This window comes from Mirounga angustirostris, unplaced genomic scaffold, assembly GCF_029215605.1.
Source record: "Mirounga angustirostris isolate CCGP_5_RB_7025 unplaced genomic scaffold, mMirAng1.0.hap1 SCAF_2, whole genome shotgun sequence".
In the NCBI taxonomy this organism is placed as follows: Eukaryota; Metazoa; Chordata; class Mammalia; order Carnivora; family Phocidae; genus Mirounga; species Mirounga angustirostris.
In genome coordinates, this window is record NW_026991710.1 from 201,085,717 (window position 1) to 201,110,287 (window position 24,571).

The window sequence follows — 24,571 nt, forward strand, 5'->3', positions numbered from 1 at the left end:
TCTTTGTCCAATGAGGTACATTGCATAGTTATTTAAAATAATGAACAATGGTTGCTATCCCCATAAGGAAGACTTTAAACCACAGCACGTAATTATGAAACACCACGTAATTATGAGAAATTGTGGACACAGTATTGATATAAAACATGGATGATTATCATAAAATACGTGGCGCCAAAAAAACCCCAAGAAATAAGGTGTATTTATGACTTTATGTAAAGAGATAGAAACCAAAATAAAAATGGCCGTGACTCTGGTGTTCTTTGGTTTCCATTTACTCTCACATGAGCACACGTAACGGAAGACCATCCAACAAACACAGAGTGAAAACCACTTTCCCTGACGGAGTGATTGGAAGAACCCCCGAGACGGTGTCTGTGAGCCTGCTCAGGGCAGTGTGTGAGTGTGAGTCTGCATGCATGCGAGTGAGTGTGGGTCTGTGTGAGTGTGTGAGTCTGCATGCGAGTGTCGGTCTATGTGTGAGTGTGAGTGTGAGTCTGCATGCATGCGAGTGAGTGTGGGTCTGTGTGAGTGTGTGAGTCTGCATGCGAGTGTCGGTCTATGTGTGAGTGTGAGTGTGAGTCGCCTCCGTGACCTCGGCTCCTGCTGAAACTCACCCCTCCCCACAGAGACGTGAAGCACACACACACCCGAACGCAAAGACGAGAGCCATGTCAGACTTTTCGAAGGCAGAGAGCAGGGGTGAGGGCAGGGAGCTGTGCGAGCAGAGGGCTGAATCAATGACCAGGCAGAGTGCAAGTCCCCAACCTGGGGCCCCAGGGGGGTGGGGGATGGGGAGCGGCCAACAGGGAGGTCACTGGAACACCCACACGGGGTGCAGAGACACCCCATCACCTCCACCTGTCCACGTCAGGGCACCCCTGCCCCGTACCTGAGACCTTGCCCTTCAGGGTGTGAAGGGCAGCAGCTCAGTGGTGGGGGGCAGGAGCTTGGCTGGGGAGAGCCGAGGCGGCTGGGTGGGCGTGCATGTGCTACGCAGCAGGCTCCCCCCACCTCACCTGCTCTGCTCACCTCCCACACGGCTGGCCCAACCAGCCCCAGCAGGAAGCACACTGCTGGGCAGAAGCAGCCGCCCCGCCAAGCTGATGGGCGCCTCCCCCGCGTCCCCCCAACACGGCTCCCGCAGCTCCACCAGCCTCTCACTTTGCTCGAACCTTAAATAGCCAGAGTGAGCAAACTCTGCAAAGGGTCCCTCGCACGGATGAGATGGAAGACCAGGAAGGAAACCCTGGAGGAGGAGGAGGAGGAGGAGGAGGGCCAGAGAGGACCCCGCTTCTCTTGAACCCAGGGCTGCACCTGATGCCGCTATGCACAGCTGCAGACCGTGACCACAGACGCCTCTCCGGGCGCCACGGGACCGCCATCAGTAAGGCGGAGGCCCACTCAGGCGCCCTTGCGCACCAGGTGGGACTTCTGTAAACCCACGTTTAGGGACGCCTGGGTGGCTCAGTCGGTTAAGCATCTGCCTTCAGCTCAGGTCATGATCCCAGGGTCCTGGGATCGAGCCCCCCATCGGGCTCCCTGCTCCGCGGGGAGCCTGCTTCTCCCTCTGCCTCTCTCTCTCTCTCTCTATCTCTCATGAATAAATAAAATCTTAAAAAAAAAAAAAAAAACCCACGTTTATAGAACATCCAGCACAGCCCTGAGACCGTGTTCTGCATCTTTGCTCCGGCCATTTCAGGAGACACTGTAAGTGCAATTCTGTCCGTTATCACTTACACCAAAATGAGGCTCTGTTAATTCTATGAAGCCGCTGGTTAGAGAGCAAGGGCTCATTTGAAACCTAGACAGAATACATTGTAATATTTGAGGCTTAAAAATGTGACCTGCTGGACTCTATCCGCTACAGTGAGGTGTGGACTGCGAGGTGAGGACCACCCCCGACACGCCCAGGGCACTGTGGGCATCGATCGGCAAGCCTTCTGGGAAGTGGACAGTGTGTCTCCCCCACGGAAAGGAGACACAAGGCAGCACACAGATGGATGAGTGTGGGAGTGTGTGGGAGTCAGGGAGTATGTGAGTCTCTGTGCATGAGTATGAGTCTGTGAGTGTCTGTGTGTGCATGTGAGTGTGTGAGGGTGTATCTTCCTGAGTCTGTGCATGTGTGAGTCTGTATGTGAATCAATTAGTCTCTGTGTGAGTCTGAGTGAATCTGTGTGAGTGTGTGAGTCTGTGTGTGTGATTGTGTGTCAGTGTAAGTCTGTGAGTGTGAGCCTATATGTGAGTCTGAGTGAATCTGTGTGTGGGTCTGTGTGTGTGAGTCTGTGTATGAGTTGAGCCTGTATGAGACTTTGTATAAGCCTGTGAGTGTGAGTCTGTGTGCGGGTGTGTCTGTGTGCATGTGTAAGTCTGTGTGTATGTGTGTGAGTCTGCATGCATGTGAGTGTGTGAGTCTGTGTGTGAGTTGTGAGTCTGCATGTGTGTGAGTGTATGAGTCTGTGTGTGTGTCTGTGTGTGTCATTCTGCATGCATGTGAGTGTGTGTCTGTATGTGTGTATGAATCTGTGTGCGAGTGCATGGGTGTGAGTCTAGTGCATGGGTGTGAGTCTAGTGCATGTGTGTGTGAACCTGTGAGTTGAGTCTATATGAGTCTGTTTGTAAGACTGTGAATGTTTGTGTGTGTGCATTTGTGTGTGTGTGTGAGTCTGCATGTGTGTGAGTCTATGTGTGAGTGTGAGTGCATGTGTATGAGTCTGTGTGTTAGTCTATGTGTGAGTGTGTGTGTCTGTGTGCATGTGAGTGTGAGTCTATGTGTGAGTGTAAGTGTGTGAGTGTGAGTCTGCATGCCTGTGATTGTGGGTCTATGTGTGAGTACATGTGTATGACTATGAGTCTATGTGCATGTGAGTGTAAGTCTATGTGTGAGTGTGAGTATGTGAACGTGAGTCTGCGTGCATGTGTGAGTCTGCATGCGAGTGTGGGTCTATGTGTGAGTGTGAGTCTGCGTGCATGAGAGCGTGGGTCTATGTGTGAGTATGAGTGTGCGAGTGTGAGTCTGTGTGCATGTGAGTGTGAATCTGCATGCATGCAAGTGTGGGTCTATGTGTGAGTTTGTGAGTCTGCATGCATGTGAGTGTGGGTCTGTGTGTGAGTGTGTGTGAGTCTGCATGCATGTGAGTGTGTGTGCATGCATGCGAGTGTCGGTCTATGTGTGAGTGTGAGTGTGAGTCTGCATGCAAGTATGGGTCTATTTGTGAGTGTGTGAGTGTGAGTCTGCGTGCATGTGAGTGTGTGTGCATGCATGTGAGTGTGGGTCTATGTATGTGAGTGTTTGAGTGTGCGTGCATGTGTGAGTCTGCATGCATGTGAGTGTGGGTCTATGTGTGAGTGTGAGTCTGCATGCAAGTGTGGGTCTATGTGTGAGTGTGTGAGTGTGAGTCTGCGTGCATGTGTGTGTGCATGCATGTGAGTGTGGGTCTGTGTGAGTGTGTGAGTCTGCATGCGAGTGTCGGTCTATGTGTGAGTGTGAGTCTGCATGCGAGTGTCGGTCTATGTGTGTGAGTGTGAGTCTGCATGCAAGTGTGGGTCTATGTGTGAGTGTGTGAGTCTGCGTGCATGCGAGTGAGTGTGCAGCTGGCACTACGGACACTCTCAGAGGAAGCTGGGGAGGCAGGTGCACAGCTGCCCCGAGGATGGGGATGCAGGTGGCCCCCGCCAGGCCCAAGAACACAGGCTCCCGCCTCCCGGGAGAGCGCAGAGGGACCCCGGCACACGGGGATGGTGAGCTGTGATGGGCGTGCAGGCGCAGCGGGAACCCACACATGCTGCTGCAGGATCAAAGCGAGACTGACACCCAGGACGCTGGGACACCTGGGTGGCCCAGAGATGTCCCTGCAGCCTTCCAGGGGGCCGCCGCGAGGCCAGCCAGGCAGGAGGCAGGGCCCTGGGAGGGCAGGCTGGGGCCCCGGACTCGGGCGCAGGGCATGGGGGCTGCGGGAAGCCTGGCATGCTACCAACACACACACGTCGGGCGTCCAGTGGCGCTCACGGCTGCCCCCCGCGTGCGGGGCCGTGTCGTGTGTGGGGCCTCCTCAGAGGACAGAGGCTTCGTGTGTGCGGCGGGCGGCCCCGGTCTGTTCTCGGCACACGGTCCTCCCTGCGCCAGACCAGGGGAACAGGAGAGCCACTCTGCACACACACGCTCACTCTTCCAGGACCGCGGTCAGCGCCTCCGCGGAGCATGCCACGGGTGCGTCCCACGGAGCTGTCCCACGGAGCGTGGGGCTCCAGACAGCCCACCGGCCTCCACCAAGGGGCGCGGCGGCCGGGAAGCAGCGCTCGGTCCCTCCACCACCACAAGGCTAAAACTCGCTTAAAACGCGGTCGTGTTTCTCTGACCGAGCCCAGGTAGAAATGAGTACAATCTACCTTCAGCGCTACTTTGCGAAGCATGAAAAATAAAGGTTTTCAGAAGAACGTCAGAAAGCCCCATGTGAGCCACAAGTAAGCTTGGCACCAGACGTGTGTCACCACTGGTTAGAACCTGGACTCGGGGGCAGAGCGCCCACAGCTGGGCCCCGTCCCCGCCCCCAACACCAGCTCTGAAGATCTAAATCAGGGCCTCTCCAGAAAGCCCACAGTAATAAAATGTTGTCATTCTTAGCCCAAAGCTCGACCCAAATAGGAGCTGTTGTTACTGAATTACTAACCCCTCTCTTCGTTCTCACGGCTGCTGTGGAAGGGGAAATGGAGAGGGAGAATGTATTTGCAAAGCTGAAAAAGGGTTTCATACACATGAGGCAAAGCCAGAGGTTTAAAATTCATTATTGCCGTTCAGCACTGGTAATAAAGATGCTGAGAGCAATTATGGACAAAGCAATCATCTAAATGAAGCTAAGGCAAATCGGAAGAAGTGGCTAATCAGGAGGTCTAAACTGGGGGTTTTTTAAATAAGATATAGATTCTAAATATAGTGCTGCAAACCCCTTTGGATCGCGTCAGGGAGCAGCGGGAGGGCTGCCCCCGCCGCCCCTTTGTAGGCTCAGTTCTCATCTCAGAAAATGGGGATTTCATGGGGATTCATACCCTGGAAATCCGTAGGCATTTACTTACCACAGACTCTGCTCATTGCCAAAATCATGTCATCATATACTGAAAGGAAGAAGGGAAATGTACCGTTACGATGTATATTTTTATCAGAAGGCAGCATTTTCATGTTTAATTAAATTGATACAGGAAGTCGTGATGTTCATTTGAAAAATGAAACATTAAAATAGCAACATTTATCCATAAAGACTCCTGTGGGTCATAAATCCCTCTTACCTGTTCACCTTTTACGCAAGGAACAAGGAAATCTTACTCCATATAAATCCAACTATACATTTAATTGAATCACTTCCCCTCTGTTTCAATCATTTTAACTACATTAGTAATGGGAGAAAATTTAGCTTATGATGATGGACTAAAATGACATTTCCTATAAACACAAAATAACACCACGCATTTTTCCAAAACACTGAAGCAGGTCTGAATGGAAGTAAAGTACAGATTTATTTTCTTCTGCTGCGTACTGCTAAGGAAAGAGCGCGTATCTTCAGGATATAGATGGATGCGCCTTCCTAGCACACTGCATCCTGATGGCAAAATGAATTTCTTTGGGGGAGGACAAAGGAGGTTTTATTTTTACCTTTGCCAGCTATCTCAAGGACAGAGACATCTTGACCTCTCTCGTCTTTCAAGGTTGCCTTATATTCACCGAGGTCCTTCTTGGACAACTGCAAATAAAACATATCTTGTACGCATGTAAGATCAATGACAAGACAGAAAATGTAATAAATGTTAGATAATACACTCCCTTTGCAAACCATGGAAACTCAGGATTAAAAATGGGAGCTAATGCAGGGTTTACAAGTTATTTGAAAGACCTGTCTTAGTTTGACCTCCATCCTGCTCCATGCAACACGGCGTACCTTGGGTATGAGCAGCAGGCAGACTCCCTTCTCCAGATCCGGCAACGTTTCTGTTTCATACAGTACATCATCCTTCAGCCACTTGAAAACTGTCTCTTTCTTGGTGTTTGCAACCTACAAGGCCGAAATCTGATGGTTAGGATGTGAATCACTCCGGCTTTTAAGAAAAAAATTCTCTGGAGGGGATCCTTGGTGGCTCAGTCATTAAGCGTCTGCCTTCAGCTCAGGTCATGATCTCAGGGTCCTGGGATCGAGCCCCACATTGGGCTCCCTGCTCCGTGGGGAGTCTGCTGCTCCCTCTCCCACCTGCTTGTGCTCTCTCTCGCTATCTCTCTCTCTCTCTCAAATAAATGAAATCTTAAAAAAAAAAAAAAGTTTTAACCCACAGGAGCCTTTATGGATTTTAAATCACAGCCTTTTAAAAAAATATATCATCAATTTTTATTATAGCCTCAGAGAGAAGCTCATGGAAAAGCTGTCAATCCTAATAATGGCAAATACATTTCTAAATTCCAGCTTCTAAAATAATTAAGCCCTCACCATTGCACACAGAAGGACAAATCGTCCTAGCCCGTGAAATTAGATAGTGTGAGGAGCTTTTGATTTATATGAAATGTCAGTAATAAAAACAAGTTGTAGGCAGTATATTTTAAATTTGTAAATAATGGGAAATTTCTTAGAGGGCTATAAGACTGGTCAGTGGCTGCTTTTTTGGCAGTATGACATTTCAGATGTATCTGTATAGAAGGGATAAAACCGTAACACCAAATAAGCCCAATGAGAACGGGAACTTCCCTTCTAGTAAATTTCCTCACAATTCAGTCTGTAACATAAGCTCAGATTTGACACTAAGCTTTGCAGAATTCCAAAGATGAGGAAGCATTTTGATTCACACACCCTGATGTGTACATCCCACGGATGAGAAACAGGCCTGGTTCTTACGGATGGAACGAACTGGCCACAACAGACTATTTGAGACGGATGATTCTGCATTTATACCCCATACGGACTCAGCAGAAGTGATGTCAGTGACAAAGAAAATAAAATTACCAGTATTCAGACAGCATGACTGGTTCTGGTCGTGTCTTAGTTCGCACAGGTCAGAACGCCCGCACCGGCCCTGAGCCGGGGTCACCAGTGACCGCCCAGAGCACAGTCCCTGGACAGGAGGGATCCGGAACACGCTGCTCACACTTGCACCCCAGGACACGGCAGTATGTGTCCTACAAACGAGCCTACAAACACTTGCTGAGTCCGTGGATGGAATGTCCCCCCCGGACCGGGAGGCAGGAGCTCCGTTCCCAAGGCAGGACCACGAGCTGGCAATCAACGGCAGATGGACTGTAGCCAGACAGACAACCTCCTTCCCCTGACACTTCAAGATCTTGGTGCCCATAACCCAGTGCCAGCCCAACCCTTACGTCCTTTACCTCAATTCAGTGCTGCCTCCCTTTACTCTGGTTTTCCCAGAAGTTTTAAATCGTTGGTGCTTGAGTGCTAAAGACAACCCTTTCTGGTGAGCTCCAATCTCTGTCACCTGAAACAGACATCCTCCACTGGCCTCCTTGTCCCATAGCTTGGGGGTCCTTATGCCCCGCAAGGACCCACTGTCTTTCCTCTGTACTCTCTGCGATTTCTCCCTTCTGCTCCTTAAATACAGGCACCGAAAATGTACATAAATACCTAGAAAAGAGGGTAACAAGACCCCCGAGACATCATGTGGCACACGCCTGACTCAGTTCAAGAGGGAGCGCCCCAGTCCCCACGTCTGCTGTACAAGAACTTTCTAGGAGATTTTCTTCTGTGTCTGATGGAGATTTATGGTAAACTTTTCTTTTAAAAGATGGTTTTATAAATAAATAAACAAATATAAAAGATGGTTTTCTGTGAAGTACATACCCTTGCATTAATTTTCTCCATATGTTTTGTTATGCAAGTACATTTAAAAAATCATCTAATGTATTACTAAGGGGAAAACTATGTAGAACAATTTACAGAATCACAGGAGCTAGGGACACAAATGTACAAAGTAAGTGTGTTAAACTACAAAATGCTCAAATCTCAGTTACTGTGTGTTCAGTTTCTCCAATATCTGTGTTTAAAAACTTGTGACTCACTTCGGCCAGGGACCTGAAATATCACCACGTATTTACAGAAGGCTGTGTGGCAGTAGGATGATCTCAGAGCGCCCCGGGAAGGAGAATTCCCATGTGCCCCACGGCCGCGTAAACATGCGCTTGGTGCTGCGTGAGCAGAAAGAGAATGAACCAACGGTAAGAGAGCCCCTCTGCCGGGGCTGGCCGTCCGTAGCCGCTGGAGATCTAAAGAACTGATTTTGGCCGTGCTGAGGTCTAAAACCTGATGATACACCCCCTTTCTGCATGACAATTATTTGAAAAGACTGCTGTCTTTCCCATCCTGTTTCCCAAGTAAACAGCCTATCCTCAGGGATCTTTCGGGGTTTTCCCTGCAAATACCTACTGTGTTTTCATTTGTTGAACAGACCCATGCAATTTCTGTGTCAGTAAACTTTTTTTATTTTAAATATGATTTTGTCTCTGAGTCTTCCTTTTAAAATATTGGGGAAAGGGGCGCCTGGGTGGCTCAGTTGGTTAAGCAACTGCCTTCGGCTCAGGTCATGATCCTGGAGTCCCGGGATCGAGTCCCGCGTCGGGCTCCCTGCTCGGCAGGGAGTCTGCTTCTCCCTCTGACTCTCCTCCCTCTCATGCTCTCTGTCTCCCATTCTCTCTCTCAGATAAATAAATAAAAAATCTTTAAAAAAAAAATAAAATAAAATAAAATATTGGGGAAAGAAACTCACTATGAAAAGAAAAATAATTCTAGGTATTTTTCTGAAACGAATTTATAACAACCACGAGCACGTTAAATATCAAAACTTTAGCTTTAGTTATTACACCACATAAAAAGAGATGGAAACAGGAAATCTAATTAGGACTTCATCACCAACATGAACAATGAGTGTGGACTGGCGTGAAAGGTCGATGTAATCACAGCATCTCAAGGTCTACCTGACCCTTACCCAGGGTGTGCGCTGCCCTCCGGTAGCCCCAGACCACCACCCGCCACCCGCCTGCACACCACTTTTCCTCAAATCCCCAGTCCCACGGCTCTATGCTGCCCAGGCGTCACGTCAGCACCCTGCACATTTCTGCACATAACCCCAGGTCCCTCATCTGACACTCAGCTGCACCGAAGAGCCGGCGGCCCAGCATCCCACCCCACAATGACCCCATTGTCACCCTCATCCTCATTCTGGCCCCTGCGCACCAGCCCCTCACACTATGGTCCTGACCAGTCCACCCTCATCCCCTCACACCAGCCCCTCACACCATGGCCTGACCCAACCATTCTCATCTCCTCAGACCAGCCCCTCACACTATGGTCCTGACCTGTCCATTCTCATCTCCCCAGGTGAATGCTGCTCTATCCCTTATCCCACTTTCCTTTGCCTTCACCCCTTAACTTTTTGTCCCTAGCTTTATTGAGATATAATTAACATATAACATCACTTAAGTTTAAGGGATACAACATGATGATATGGTACATTCCAATACTGTGAAATGAGCACCATATTAAGGTCAGTATTACCTTCTTATGGGAAAAAACAATGCATTATTGATCTTCCCCCAGGTTCTCCTATAGCACTGCTCATGTAGCAGATAGATGCTCCTTAAAGTCTGTTCCCCCAAACACAGATTTTTATATTCAGTAGGAACTGAGGCTTACTTCATTACTCAATTGCTAGAGCAAAACTTAAGGAGCATCTTCTTCCCAAAACATAACTTCTTTCCCTAAAGAAATCACGTGAGCAGCGCGGAAATTACCAGATGGATTTCATCATAGCGTACTCTCCATATGTTCACTTCCTAAAAATCTTAAATATTGTAAAATGCCTCCTTGAATCTTCTTTTGCATGCCACCACACTGTAATCTCTTCATGAAGAACAGAGCCTGGAGTCTAAGTAAGAAAACATCCACAAGACTCAAAGTCACAGGGCAGCACTCTGTGTTTTCTCGCATCCTATGATCGACGGCAGATGCTTCCCCAAAAGGTCTCTCGCCGCCCCGTGAACGAGAGCTTACTGCTCTCTCGTTGGAGCCGAGTCCTCACCTTACAAACAAGTCGAACTTCACATTCATCTGTAACATCCCAGTGCAGATACTCAGCAAAATGAGGGCCTGAGGGGAAAATTGTGGAGAGACAGTTTTTAAAAAGGGAAAGAAAAGGAAAACACAAATACACACACACACACACACACACAATTTGTATTTGTGAACGCATTTTTGGCAGAAGAATAAGCTGTGCTGTATGGAAGTACAGTGACGTTTCCACGTCCCCACCCCCATGTCATTCACGTGGTAAGTACTGAGCAGGGCCTGTAGGAAGATACAGAACAGACAGCCGCGGTCCCCAGAACGCCCCAGGTCACAGCCTCCAGACCACCGGCTCAGGTGAACTATGCTGGGGGTGCCGTGGGGCGCACACGCTCATGACAGCTACGGGGAGGCCTGAAGACCCCACTCGGACTTTGGACGGTGCCCCCAGGATGCAGAGGTGACCGTGGAAAGGCATGTCGCTGTGGGATGACCAGACCACAGAGAGTGGAAATGTGCGTGTGGACAAGGGAGACGGTGAGGGGACCCGCTGGCTGACCCGGAGGGTTGTGTGGGGTGTGGCAGGAATAAAATGCGCGTCCCTGGAGGGCGCCTACAGTCATCTGTCATCTGTCACGTGGCCCGGTCGTCCAAGTGTCTTACACAAGGAGAAATGAGGGTCTGGGATCACCTCCGTCTCAGCCGCGAACAGGAGAGACGAGTTAGTTAGCAGGTCGACCACACGGCCTGGCCACCCTGACCATGTCCTTGACTCACAATAACAGGAAATACTGAACAGTAGATTCTGGGGCTTTTAAAGGTAGAAGCAAGACAAAACACAGACGAAAATAAATGTAACGTGCAAAGAACAGAAAAATACCCATGTTTCTACAGATGAGAAACAGTCTAACCTCATGATTATTTAAAACAGCATCTACAGCCTTTTGGCATTGAACCAAATCTGCCGTAAACAACATTCGATCCTGAGTCCGCTCGGGCTCCTGGGGGGCGAGTCCAGTACCTACCTTGCTTCCTGAGGAATTCCTTCCTTTGAAATTCAGCCTCGTCTAGGACAGCCTTGAATGCTAAAGCCAATATTCAAGGGAAAAAGAAATGGAAGACGTTTGCCTCTGTGTAGTCCAAACAATTCCCTGTGAATTTTCTTTCACGGGCATACAAAACCACTCAGGATAGCCTACCGTCTCCAATGAGAACCAGGGAGGACTGATTCTTGGCTTTTCCGTCGTGAATCTGCACAGTGTAGGTGCCTTCGTTCGCAGCAGTGAACCGGTCCATGACCATCTCAATAAGGCCAGTTGCTCTGTCGCATTTAATTCTGTGTTTCTGGAAGCAACGGTGGAGGTGCGGAATCAATGCTACAGTGAAACTCCTCCTCCCGGTTTGACCTCTGACTTTGACAATTGCATCAGCCACTACCTCCTAACGGGCTGTGACATACACAAAAACGCAAAATGAAATTAAACCCAGGAAACCTCTTGGTGAACCGCACATGAACCAAGGGACGCACGTGCCCACTCGGTGATGCGGGAGCCGCCCCCTCCCGGAAGACTCCAGCAGGGACTGCACACACCCAAAAATAAGCATCTAGGCACGACACAGTCAAGGACGCAGGGAAAAGACGGTGTGCACGTCAGCATACCCCACGCGGACCACGCAACTCAGTGGCCAGCGACAACCAGCCATCGGGCACCACGCTGTCCCCAGCTCTGAGGACTCAGAACCATAGCTTCAAGGCTGCTGCGCAGACCAGGCCACCGAGGCTGGGTGTCGGGTGCGCAGAGATTTTCCGGAGGAGTGTGCGTGCCTAGGCAAGTCTGGCACCTCGGGCTCCCCTCACTCCTGAGGCCACTGCTTGGTGCAGACTCTCACACGGGGGCTCCCCGTCCCCCCAGACCCGACTGGTGCAGGGAGGACCTACCAGGACCTGCCCTTGGAGCTGGCTGGGTGCCCTTCCCATAACATCCCTGCCGCGCACGCCCCCCCTTCCAGGGCAGACCCCACCCCGGCCCACGTGTCCGCCCACCGCCTGCCCATCCTGCTGGACGGCGAGGCCTTCAGAGCTCAGACTGTCCCCACCCTTTCTGCCCAGCACCTGTGCGCCCAGCAGGCGGGAAAGACCAAATAAATGTGTGTGGGATTCTCACCGACCAGCTCATCTCGCCGTCCGTGGTGCCCTGCCGGCCGTGGTCCGCCACCCCCACACTGTAGTCCCCCCCCAACAACATCTGGTCAGGGACACGTCCCTGCACCACCCAGCCCATCTGAAGCTCAGCTTTCTCTCACACCCCGCTCCCCTCATTTGTGATGAACTCACAGACACCAGAATGATTTATGGTGGCTGATGGACTACGCCTTCTCCAGCCTTGGACGAGACAATACCTGAAATGAAGCAGGGGTCGTGGGGACAGAAGGACCACATCCAAGGAATGAGTCACCTCAAAGGCAGGGAATGGTGCATGCGAGGCCCCGGGGCTCAGGAGCCTTCTCTCTAGTGACCGCTCATGACCCCCGGGGTGACCCGCAGGACGCTCCCTGCAGGGTCTCCTCCTCCCTGTGAGCCCCATGGGGGGGTCTGGCAGGGTCTTCCCAACCTGAACCCTGATCTCAGCCCTGCAGGGGCAGAGGCCCGGGGAGCAGGACAAGCAGGACGAGCAGAACAAACACCAGCCATCTGCGGTCGGCAGCAAGGAAAACAGGGTCACCCCAGGGAAACTCGCTGTCTAGAACGCTCCCCTTACTAAGAATTCAGAAACAATGTGCATCTGCAGGTGGCTTTACGGAAAACCTGTACACAGCGCATGAGAACAGCGCTCATTCTCTGACGCACGCTCACATTCAGAGCCCGGCGTCCAAAGGCCACTGTCTCAACGGCGTTCAGGATGTGGATACGAGCAAAAGAGCCTCTTTGCCCAGGTCATCTGTGAGTTCACCTCCCGAGCATCGGGCACCGTTTCTAAACCCTTGGCCCTGGCCTGGAAGGCTCCAGATGTCTCTGACGGCCCACCTCCGTCCTCCAGAGGCTGGCACCTCCCTGTTTGTCCCACCGCCAGCCCTCATCATGGGCGGCAGCAGGGCCGGCCTGGCCTCCTGTCCGCCTCCCCCAGACTCACCCCGGGCGCCCCTGCTCTGAAACCCTCCTCACCACTTCAGCCCTCCCGTCGCTGTCTCTGAGCTCAGGCGGCCTTGCGGGACCGTTTGAAGTCCGCTGTGTCACCGCCTCCTTGAGCCGGTTCTGCAGCTCCGGCAGGCAGGCTCGCGCCCCCCTGAGGGTCCCTACCGTTTGGCTGGTTCGGAGGGACAATCAGAAATGATTTGTAAGTATACCCACAGGGAGGGGAAGATGGGTATCGTGCTCTCACGGTCAACCGTGTCACTTCCGCTCCTGCCTAATCAAATACGACGCTGAGGCTTTAAGTGAATAAAAGCCACTCCCTGGCCTTGCCTTTCAGCAAACAGAAGCAAAATCACCTTCACGGTTAGAAATTCCATCGCAATTTCACATCTGTGAAGCACACAGTGTGCACTTGTATAAGGTCCCTTAGACGGTGTCTGGATGGGAAACTGAGCCTGGAACTTGGTCCGAGGGACACGATGGCGAGAGACAAATGAACAAGCAAGCATGGCCTCAGCTTGCTTTCTGAGAGAGCGGTCACTGAGAAAGGTCCCGATCGCAGAGTGTGGCGACCATGTGTCCTCCAGGCAGACTGGCGGCGCCGGAGGGAGCCCGGCAGGGACGGAAGCAGGACTCCTGCACGGCGCAGCTCGCCGGCTTGCTCCGTCATTCTGAGTATTTATGTCTGAATACGGGGAGCAAATTTCAAATCAATGAGACAAAGCCCCGTTCTTGTTTGTCCGACACCATGCTCGCTTCCAACACCTGCAAGGAGAGGACCCCAGGAGCCGACCCCACCAGGTCTGAGAAGTAGGAATGCAGGACTCTCACCAGCCGGATTCTTCGCGATACAGTAGCTTTTCTAATATTCTCAGCTACTGCACTGCAGCGTCTGAGCGCGTTTTAGAAATTAATTAGGCTTCTTGCGATTGCCATTATGCAGCAAGATGAAGTTCAATGATTTTATGGGTGCCATAAATACAGGCTTGTATGTGACTCACACAAAATAACATCAATCTCCCCCCCGGAAAAGTCACCTGTGGATTGCTAATTAAACAAGTGAAATAGTGCAGCCCTATCCCAAAAAGATTAGCCACAGAGCAAAGACATCAGTTTTTAAAGCAAGCTCTATGCAGCAGGTAGGAAATGTTAATCAAAAGATGTTCTACAAATAAAGTGCAATTACACTAAATTCTTTTTCATCTCATAGCACAGTCTCTGCTCAAAGAGAATTTCTCTAAGTCCTTGATCATGCAGTATACTCTCCCAGGGACAGAATGCATACTCTGCTGGCTTTTCTGCAGGCAGGAGGAAAAGCCTGCTGTCTACTCATCAGCCACTCATCTCACCTACACGCCTCTCAGAGTATGTCACTGTCTCTCAAGGGTAAGAAAAACGGCATGATCTTTGTCCATTCCGGATTTCTGCCTGACACCTGCTCATCTAACCAGGTGAGCCTTAACAAACACCCATGGGAACAAAGTCTGGACTAGGGATGAGGGGCCCAGCTCAGCGACACGGTAAGTGGGCACCTGCATGGCCTCAGTGATTCCTACATGTCAACCGTTCCACGAACATGTGTGCAGTGCACACGGATGAGGCGTCCAGAGTCAGTAGGACCCTGAACAGACCGAAGACGCCACACACTGAGCACCGGGGGAGAAGAGCAGAGGAGGTAAAGACCCCTCGCTCTCCACTCAACAGTAAAGAAAGGGCCCATGGAGCAGGTTTTCCTTCAGCTGGAAATTACAGCAGGTGTGCTAGAATTATTAGACAAGAAGAAATACATTGAAACATACTCAATGTTCTTCCACAGCCAAGAAAGGAATATTTACGATAATTGTAGGATTCATTGCATACGATTAAAAGCAGAACAAGGGCAAAAGCATTTGTATCCTAGCATTCTATACGCTGTTGGCAGTTCTGCTGTGCTTTGCCTAAACAGAACAGCCTAAAAGGTTAGGGAAGGTGTAGAAACAGATTTCCCCATGGATGCCTTCCTTGGGAAGCTCTCGGTGAGGGGGGGAGGGGGCCCACAGACAATGGGGTAAAAATGCCTGCCTTCAAAACCAGGTCAAGAATAAATAGGCCTGTCCATCAAGGATGTTTCCATGCCCCCAATGTCACCTGAACTTTTCATAACACCAAGCTCAACATCTCTAAAACAAAGCTGACCATTGTTCAGTTCTGGCAGGCTTGGATTTCAAGGACTCCTGATCTCTCATCTAACCCAGACCAGTCTCTGAATATCGCAAGAATCAACTGTCACGCGTTCATCTCGCCAACCTGCTACACCCCAATTTCTGCAGTTCAAAAGGGGATGAAAACACGCACAGAATATTGACCTGAAGTCACTGAACTACCAAAGTAAAACCCGGCCTCTCCGAAGCCAAAGATCACTCACACATGAACTCACCTCACTGTCAGAGACTTCTCTGTCATTGATAATGAATCGGTAGCTCGCATCTGGTGATAAGTGCTCAGCCTGGAGCCAGAAGCGAACCTGGCCCTTATCAAAAATCTCATAAGCTAATTCTGATTTCAGAGGAATTGCTACAGGAAGAAAAGAAATCGAAAGTCAATAATGCATGCATCGTTGTGAGAGAGAACAGCTGCATATTGGAGGAAAATATCAATCCTGGTTATTAAATTTTTGAGGATGTGAAACCCTGGGGTGTTGAATAGGATTACGAAAACCAAAAAAACAAAACTAAAACCCTAGGTCAGCCTGTTGTTGCAGGTAAAGCCCTGGCTGCGTGAGCCGTGTGCACCTACATCCAGCTCTCCCGTGGACCCTGAGGTACACCCCCGCGTGCTCCCTCTGTATTCAGTGTAACTCAGTAACCGAAGACTCCACCTGATTGACTTGTTTGGATTAGGATCAGCTACGCTAAACCCCAAATTCAAAACTCTCTCTATGCAATAAAAACTTCTACAAGTTGCATCATCAACTCGTATTTGTTTCCAATGAACAGGTGACAAGCCTGGAAGCTGGATGCGTGAAATGAAACGGTCCGTGCCCAAAGTGCTCCTTGGTGAGCTTCCCACCTTAATGAGCAAGGCCCTCCCCCAACGGCTTGCTGTCTGCCTGCAAACAGGCAGAGTCCCACGCTTACTTACTGGGATTCTTGATTTCGCTGCTCAGTGCCATCAAACGTTCGAGCTCTAAAATTAAGAAAAATACATGCATTGATTTTTGACCCATACATTCAGAAGTCTGTAAATAATTACAAGGCTAACCCCGAGCAGGGATCTGACACCACCAAGATTTAATCTGTGCTTGAGTAACAAACATGAACTAGAAGTTAAAAGGCAAATAGGAGATACACCACCTTTGAATACTCTCTTCAGTTGAGATCCTCACTATATAATAATCCTGTCTTGAAGGGGAGGGGTGGTGGGGCACGCGAGGGCAGAGCCTTGGGGACAGTGGGGCTGGGGGTGGGAGCAGGCTCTGCACGGGGGAGCTTTAAAGACACCCATTTCCAGGGGCGCCTGTGTGGCTCAGTCGTTAAGAGTCTGCCTTCGGCTCGGGTCATGATCCCAGGGTCCTGGGATCGAGCCCCACATCGGGCTCCCTGCTCCGCAGGAAGCCTGCTTCTCCCTCTCCCACTCCCCCTGCTTGTGTTCCCTCTCTCGCTGTGTCTCTCTCTGTCAAATAAATAAAATCTTAAAAAAAAAAAAAAAAAGACACCCATTTCCAGACGCTCGAATTCCATACGAACTCCTTCCTAATTTCGATCTGGCGCTGAGAGTGTGTGGGTGGTCTGTGATTTTCCTTCCTCTTGCAAGATGTCTTTCAAAATGCTTTGCCCACCCAGGATTTCACTGTGATGCATTACTGCCATGAATTTAAAATAAAAATATAAATATAAATGCATCCTTCCTGAAGGAGTCCCAAGAGCAAGTTAGAAAAACTGAAGGTTCTAAGCCATTTCTTCCATCCTTCCTTCCTTCTTAATTAGAATTTAGAAAAGAGATCGTGGTCACGAAGATATGTATGAACATGCTTACTTGAACTGAAAAAAGAAGTCAGAATTTTCCTGACTGGGTGACTGGCTTGACTTCCCCATTAGGTCTAATGGTAGGAATTTCCATAAATCAAATGAGCTAAATCTGCAGTTCCAAGGTTTTATCTAAAAGATTTCTTAGAGTCCACATACATCATAAAACATGCTGGAAATTTTCATCCTTTGCAACTATTTAAAATTAAAGTGAAAATGTCATCTACAAACTTAAAACTGGTGCAGAAAAGTAGAACACTTTTCAGGATTATTTAAGAATGTTTTGAGTTAAAAACTGAAGACCGCTGAGTTAGGGTCAGAAAAGGCAGCTCAAAAAGCATTCGGAGCAGATTCCCGATCAGCTCCGGCCCCTGTCTCTGGACAAGAGCATCCTGAGGACCCTGGAGAGCAGCGTCCACACGGACCACTCGGCCATCCTCCTGCTGTGTCTTGTTAAATCTGCACGAGCTTCCCCAGGGTTACCCAGCAGCTGCTCCAGCCCTGCAGGGGCCCGAGGCATCGGCACGGGGCCTCCCAGCATGGGTCCATGCCTCTCCTCCCAGCCCACGCTGGACAACCATCCAAATCAGGAGTCCTTGGGATCACACCCTCGGCCTGCTGCCAGCGAACATGCCAGTGGGGAACTTCGGGGTCTGCTCACCAGGCACCAGGCCTCTCCTAAGACCCCATATATTAACAGAGGACTCGCAACTGCTCTAGAGACCCAGAGAACCGTGGACATCTGACCATGCTATCCGGCATGACGCAGCTCACTCCACATCTCCGTGGGGCTGACCCTGACTGTGGGTCGGGTCCACCACAAGCACAAGAATCTGCCCCATGAGACCTGCCATTTGGCAGGGACTCAGGTGTGTGAGCCCGCCAAGGACAGACCTGCCTGTCCCCGGGCTCCCCAGCTGTGAACAGACTTTTCTTTCTGCCGTCTGCTATTTGTAAGAGAGCAAGAGATTTTGACTATGCTGGTTGAATCTTATTTCACACACAGAAAATATATATATTATTTTCCTTTGCCATGCTGACTATCCAGTGCTGGAAGGAAAGGGGGAGTCTCCCATCTGCGAGTCTCGCTTTAATCTCGTGGCCTTACTTGGCTGATCGGCTACTCCCTGCTTGCCAAGCTACTGAAATGTAGCTAAAACCCAACTTGAAAAGTACAAGGGGGAACTCCAGAAGCCCCAGGCCCTGGACCGGTGATTTAGGAGCTGGACAGAATACGAACTCTAGAGAGTTTGTTTAATTTCTAAGAGAATGTTTGCTTCTATGAACACTCGGCACCCCAGCCTCCCACGAACGCACGCCCATTCTCTAGGCAAGCAAGTCTTTCCTAGGTTAGTATCAACCTTTCAGTGCCGAACACTCAAGCAGGCGAGGCTCCGTCACGAAGACTTTACCTTCTTCGTCCAAGGTGAAACTGGAGGACACCCCGTCCGTGTCACTCACGGACACCGAGTAAGTTCCTAGATCCCCTTTGTCCGGGTTTTTAAAGTACAGCTTCGAGCTAAAAGGGAAGAACCGTGGGACACGTTGGCTGTTTGTGTCTGCCAGGGTCCCCGGCAGTCCCAGGGGCCGGCCCCCGAGGGGACTTACTGGTCTCCCACCGTCTCGACCCTGAACTTTTGGTCATCCGCAACCTCCTCGTAGGCTTTGCACCACGTGAACTGGGACGCGTCGGTCATTTCCTGACAGTCAAAGCTAAGGTAGATGTTGCCTTCCTCGTCCACACCAGCACTGATCTCCTTCGTGCCTACAGAGCGAGGAGACAAGGTGGGGTCTCAGGAGCGCCGTGCCCTCCACCCACGGACTCTGGGTCTGGAGGCAGCGGCTTGGTTTACACCGAATCATCAGCTTCCCCTCCAGGTCACCCAGGATGCTGAGGCAGACCTGCTGGAGGGCAGTCCGTCCAGGAGCAGGTGGAGGGCAGAGCGGACGGGGTTTTAAGCTGTCACCTCTCCGTCCGTTCCGTCCTCCGCATCCAATCCCGCCGCGGCAAACGTGTTGGCCATAAAGACCCTTCTTCTCCCTGAGATCTGACCCCTCGCCACTGCGAGGGCCCCGGGTGGCCGTGGGCACCCCCCGATAGCACCACACGCGGGCCCCTCCCTCTGCCCTTCTTCTGTGGGGGGTGGGAAGGGACCTGCTCGATCCTTCTGACCAGGTGGACACCCGGCCCCACACAGGACTGTCAGAATCTGCCCCGAGGGGGAAGGGACTGGGGGGACACACCAGCCTGGGCAGGCACGGACGCCGTCGGCTGCCGCAAAGATGGAGCGGCACAGAGCGCCAGGCGGCGGAGCACGTGAAACCACGTAGAGGAGCCACTTGCCACCAAGGACACTACCGCGGGTTTCTGCCTGCCGGTCAAATTCAGCAGTAACATCGTCATCCCCACATGCGGCTTTACTGTTCCAAACACAGATCCCTGGCGACTGTGCGCCTCGGGGCCCCGCTCCGATCCAGGGGGGCTGGAGGGGCCTGTTCCGTTGGCCGCTCGACACCCTCAACCACACGGCAGGAGCCCACGCTCCCTGCGCTCACACGCACACAGCACGCACGCCCACCGCCTGCAGCCTCCCGCCGACCCGAGCAGCCGAGCAGCACCTCTCACCTGGCCGGGCCTCCACAAGCACTCGCTCAGACGTGTCCGACGGCCTTCCCACCCCGCTGGCGTTCACGGCCCGGACCCTGAACACATAGGTCCTGCCCTGGTGCAGGCCACACACCTTAGAAAGACAGAGAAGATGTCACGTGGGAATCGATAAGTGAAAAGGACTTTTTACTTTCCACGTTTTACTGTGAACATGCTTCTTTTTTAGAAAAAGGAACTTACTTTTCCAGCTGTAAGAGCTACGCACAGTGAGCTAGAAAAGCAGGAGGTAAGACAGACTCACAGTCGTTCACAGTCTGACTTTGCAAGAAAAAACAGACTCTTCAGTTTTGAGAGAGTCTTCCTTTTCTCTTTGCATATTTCAAAGCAGAATTCAAGGCATAAACCCAGTCTGCAACCTGGCGTTCACAGTCAACATAATTCTACGGGACGAAATATTATTTTAAATGTGATTTGTGACTGTGCCAGATTTCCCATCGTTTGGACACATCAAAATTAAATGCTTCTCTCCTTGCACATGTGTAGCTTGTATGTACCGTAACCTGCGCTGATACGTAAAATGTACTTCAGCTGATTTCTCACTCATTGATTTGGCTAGATCCTTAGAAGCTGATTAGTTCATTCAGAAGAAGCTGATCTGGTTTTGGGTTGTCGGACTGTTGCCCAGAGGCAGCAACCATGTGCTCGACTCAGGCGTGGTCTCCCAGTCGGCCTCCCCGTCTACACCACACCGCAGAGCCCGTGACCACGCAGGGAAAGCGCAGGGCAGGGGGCCTACCCACCCAAGGACGGGAGTCACAGCCGCCCCCAGGGATGGGTAAACTGTAGGTGCCACAAAAAGAAATACTTGGAGGACGGGGGAAGAGAGAAATGTGCACACTGCCATCCTGTCAGACGTATCCTGAGTGCGTGTGTACATGTCCATGTGCGTGACTTCTACAACAATCACGAATGCAACGGGTTAAACGCACGCCGACCGCAGACACAGTGGCCGCCGCCCCGCGGAGACCGTCCACAGCGGCACCGGACCATGCGTGCTGCCTGAGCGGCTGGCTGGGCGGCTTCGAGCCTGTCTGCAGGAGCAATCAGAGAGCCCGTCCCGGGAAGGCAGGGCACACGGGAAGGAACACCGTCACCTTTAAATAACGGTTGGCGGTTGCTGCCTCGTTCACGGTACTCCATTCTCCGGAATCCTCTTCCTTATAGTCCACAAAATACCCCGTAATGGGGCCACTGCCAGAGTACACGGGGGCTTTCCACAGCATGACCAGGGACGAGTCTCTGACCTCACAGAACGTCAGATCATAGGCAGGACCTGAAAAGTCGAACGCGGTCTGTGCCCATGCATGCATGCACCAGCATGTGGCGTCTGCCGCCGCGGGGACACACACAGACGTCACGACTCTGCGTGTTAAATCAGGCTTTCTCCACGCACGCCTGGAGGAGCATGCTGAGCGGGGAGCAGGGAGGGGCACCGTGTGGCTGTTCCTGCAGCCTGACCATGAGGCATCTGGGGACCGCCGGCACCCCGGAATCATTCATGAGTCCACATCAGCACTCAGGCCTGGCAGGTGCATCTCACAGAGGGAACAGGTGCACGGAGCAGGGGCACGCATGTCCCCCGCCCCCACGCGGGAAGCCTGTCTCCGCAGACGCCCACCTCCCAGCGGCCTGATATACCTGCTCCTCGAGCCCCGAGCACGTGATCTGCTCAGACCCCTGGAGCTCTGCCACAGGGAGCAGTGCCGAGCCCAGGTCCAGGGCCCTCGGGCGGCAAAGGGAGAAGGAGCAGGGGCTGCACCTGAACCAAGTCATGCCACATCCTTAGAGGGTGGCTAAGCCCTTTCGTGTGAAGCCCCAAAAAGGCTCTGGAAATTGGGATAGCTTTCCTTCTACTGGCTTTTCTAAGGGGCAAATATTAGTTTCCTTAAAACAAGGACCACTCAATAAAAGAAAAGGAGGAAAAATACACTATAATCTGGCCACAAAATAGCTTCAACTTTAGGTCTGTTGTTTGGGCATTGTTTTGTTTTGCTCAAAACAGGAGCATTTTGGGGGCGCCTGAGTGGCTCAGTCGGTTAAGCGGCTGCCTTCGGCTCAGGTCACGATCCTGGAGTCCCGGGATCAAGCCCCGCATCGGACTCCCCGCTCGGCGGGGAGTCTGCTTCTCCCTCTCCCTCTGCCTGCCTCTCTGCCTACTTGTGCTCTCTATCTGTCAAATAAATAAATAAAATCTTTAAAAAAAAAAAAAAACAGGAGCATTTTACCCATTCTATTTAGGTTCCTGACACACTGAGTACAAATAAATGAAGGCCCAGGTTTTGAGATTTTATGAAAACAGCTTTAAAATGTAAAGTCCTAATACAAGCAGATTGGCAGTAATCCCACATTTTCGAACTACAGGCCCCCAGGTCCCCACAGGGCCTGGGAGGAGAACCAGACCTCACACACTGGGAACCCCAGTGTCACACCCTGTGTCATCAACACTGGCCCCTCCTGCCCGGGGCCGCCTTCCCTCTCCCCTCATGCGTCCCCGCTGATCACCCCACCCTCGTCACCTGCTCGGCCTCTGTCCACACCCCACCGCCGGGGATGGGGGCCGCCTCATCCCCAGCTACGCCCCGTGCCTGGCACAGGGTGGTGACCCCCTAGCATGCACAGACGGAACACCCGCTAGTTCTGGGGTTGGAGACCGCGGCCCTGCAGACAGCAGGCTCACGCCACGGAGGGCTGCTCCAGTCCAGGAGGGGCCGCTTACCAGGCTCAGGCATGGTCCAGGCCTCACACTTGAAAAGCTCGCTGGGGTCCGATGGCTGCCCGATGCCGGCCAGGTTGACGGCAGCGATTTTGAACTCATAGAGTGAGCCTTCTGTCAAGCCCTCCACCTGCGTGGATTGTATTTAAATTAACACGGGAAAGGGACACCTGGGTGGCTCAGATGGTTAAGCATCTGCCTTCGGCTCAGGTCATGATCCTAGGGTCCTGGGATCGAGCCCTGCATCAGGCTCTGTGCTCAGCAGGGAGCCTGCTTCTCCCTCTCGCTCTGCCTGCCTATCTGCCTACTTGTGATCTCTCTCTCTCTGTCAAATAAATAAATAAAATCTTTAAAAAAAAATTAAAAAAAAAATAAATTAACACGGGAAATAAGAGCTTCATTACAGTCCGTCCATTGGAGGATTCATGACTGACTCCCAGAATGAACCGCGGGGGGGGCGGGGCTGTGCGGGTAAACTGGACAGTGTGGTCAGGGAGGGCTGTGAATGCAGCTGCTGTGTTGTGGTCGCTCCAGGGAACCTACCCACATTCCCATTCCTCCCGTCACCGTGCCTATGGGGGCAGCATGACGACCGCCCTTGACAGATAGCTCGTCCTCGTGGAGAAAAAGCCACAAAGGGCGAGTGGAATAGCAGGGGTGGGGGGCCTGCCCTCAAGCCCACATCCCCTCTGCAGATGCCAGCACCTTGGCTGCCACCAGCCGGGGACACAACGCCTCCCTGCCACACCAGCCTCACTACGTGATGCCCGACAACCCGTCACCGTCCCACAGCACACAGGGGCTGGAGGCCCTCGGGTCATGACCTCAGCCCCATGAGGGTCTGTGCCCCAAAGACACAGGGAAGGCCTTGCCCAGAGCCCTCAGCCCCACCTCGCTGTATCTAGATAATACTGCCTCCTGGAAAAATACTGAGCCTCCAAAGCAAGTGTGTTTGAAGTTCCGTGGTTTTGTTCCCTGCAAGATGGAGCTCACCTCACGGCAGTAGCCCGTATTCTAAAAATAAAAGGGTGCTCTGCTCAGGAGTAAGGGCCGTCCAGAACAGCTCGGCACAGTGTTGGGGGCTGACCGGGCACAGATATCAGTAATGTGACACACGTGCGTGCACATACATGCACACACACTCACACACACACATGCACGCTTGAGTTCTGGCAACTTGTACCAGAACGGAGACATAAAAAGCAGGTGATCAATGTAGGTATTGCATAAATCTACATTACAGAGCAGAGTTGTCCACAAGCTGCAGACCACATCTCCTGCGAGTCTCCCCACAAACAAAAACCCAACCCTAAGTGTCCCGTAGCCAACAGGCGTGTCACGCTGTTGTGGTGACGTGAGCTGCTGGGACCCCCCGCCAAGAGCAGCACAGGCGCTGCACACGCACACACACAGTTACCCTCACATGCATGCACACACTCCCACGTGCACACACACACACACACACATGCCCGTGACCTAAACCGTGCAAATGAGCACTGGAAGACTCAGCGAGGTGGGAGAGAAAGCCCATGGCTGCTGAGGGTTTGCATCTGGATTGGATTCCAGATCTTCCTTACTCCAAATCTATGTTCTTTCTTCTCTCTCTGCCTGGCAGAACATGCATTTGGCCAAGTGACTCACCCAGAGGCTGGACACACAAGCCTTTCTTAGCAGAACCACGATTAACAAGCCACGGACAAGGGCGCTCGGACTGAACACCAGCTAAGTGCAGACGCACCAGCCCTGCAGAACCACATGGTGACGGGCGAGGGGCCTGGAGCCTCCCCCAGTGGGGACGCTAACCCCCACACCACCTGCTTCCTTGCCTCTCCACCTCCCCTTGTGTCTCAGAAGAAAATGCTTCCTCGGATCCAGTTCCAGAGCTTCTCCCACAAGGCTGTGAAGTTTTCTGAACCCACTTTTGTTTCTGTGTCACATTATCTAATGCCCTTGAACTCTGAGTCACTGAATGAAGGACTCTGCCCGGTATGGGAAACCACCCAGGAG

The 24,571-nt window shown here is 51.7% G+C and overlaps 1 protein-coding gene across 1 annotated transcript in view; it reads right to left on the reverse strand.

Annotated features, from left to right (window-relative positions):
- The window catches only part of MYOM2 (myomesin 2), an 82,263-nt gene that overhangs the window by 14,198 nt on the left and 43,494 nt on the right, over positions 1–24,571 (reverse strand). The window contains exons 19-31 of the mRNA XM_045879584.2: positions 22,568–22,694; positions 20,946–21,124; positions 19,810–19,924; positions 18,792–18,948; positions 18,596–18,702; positions 16,300–16,344; positions 15,596–15,732; positions 11,246–11,390; positions 11,072–11,131; positions 10,063–10,130; positions 5,931–6,044; positions 5,648–5,735; positions 5,074–5,112 (exon numbers count right to left, since the gene is read on the reverse strand). Coding sequence (XP_045735540.1) covers positions 5,074–5,112; positions 5,648–5,735; positions 5,931–6,044; positions 10,063–10,130; positions 11,072–11,131; positions 11,246–11,390; positions 15,596–15,732; positions 16,300–16,344; positions 18,596–18,702; positions 18,792–18,948; positions 19,810–19,924; positions 20,946–21,124; positions 22,568–22,694 — 1,381 coding nt within the window. The remainder of the gene's footprint in view (positions 1–5,073; positions 5,113–5,647; positions 5,736–5,930; positions 6,045–10,062; positions 10,131–11,071; positions 11,132–11,245; positions 11,391–15,595; positions 15,733–16,299; positions 16,345–18,595; positions 18,703–18,791; positions 18,949–19,809; positions 19,925–20,945; positions 21,125–22,567; positions 22,695–24,571) is intronic.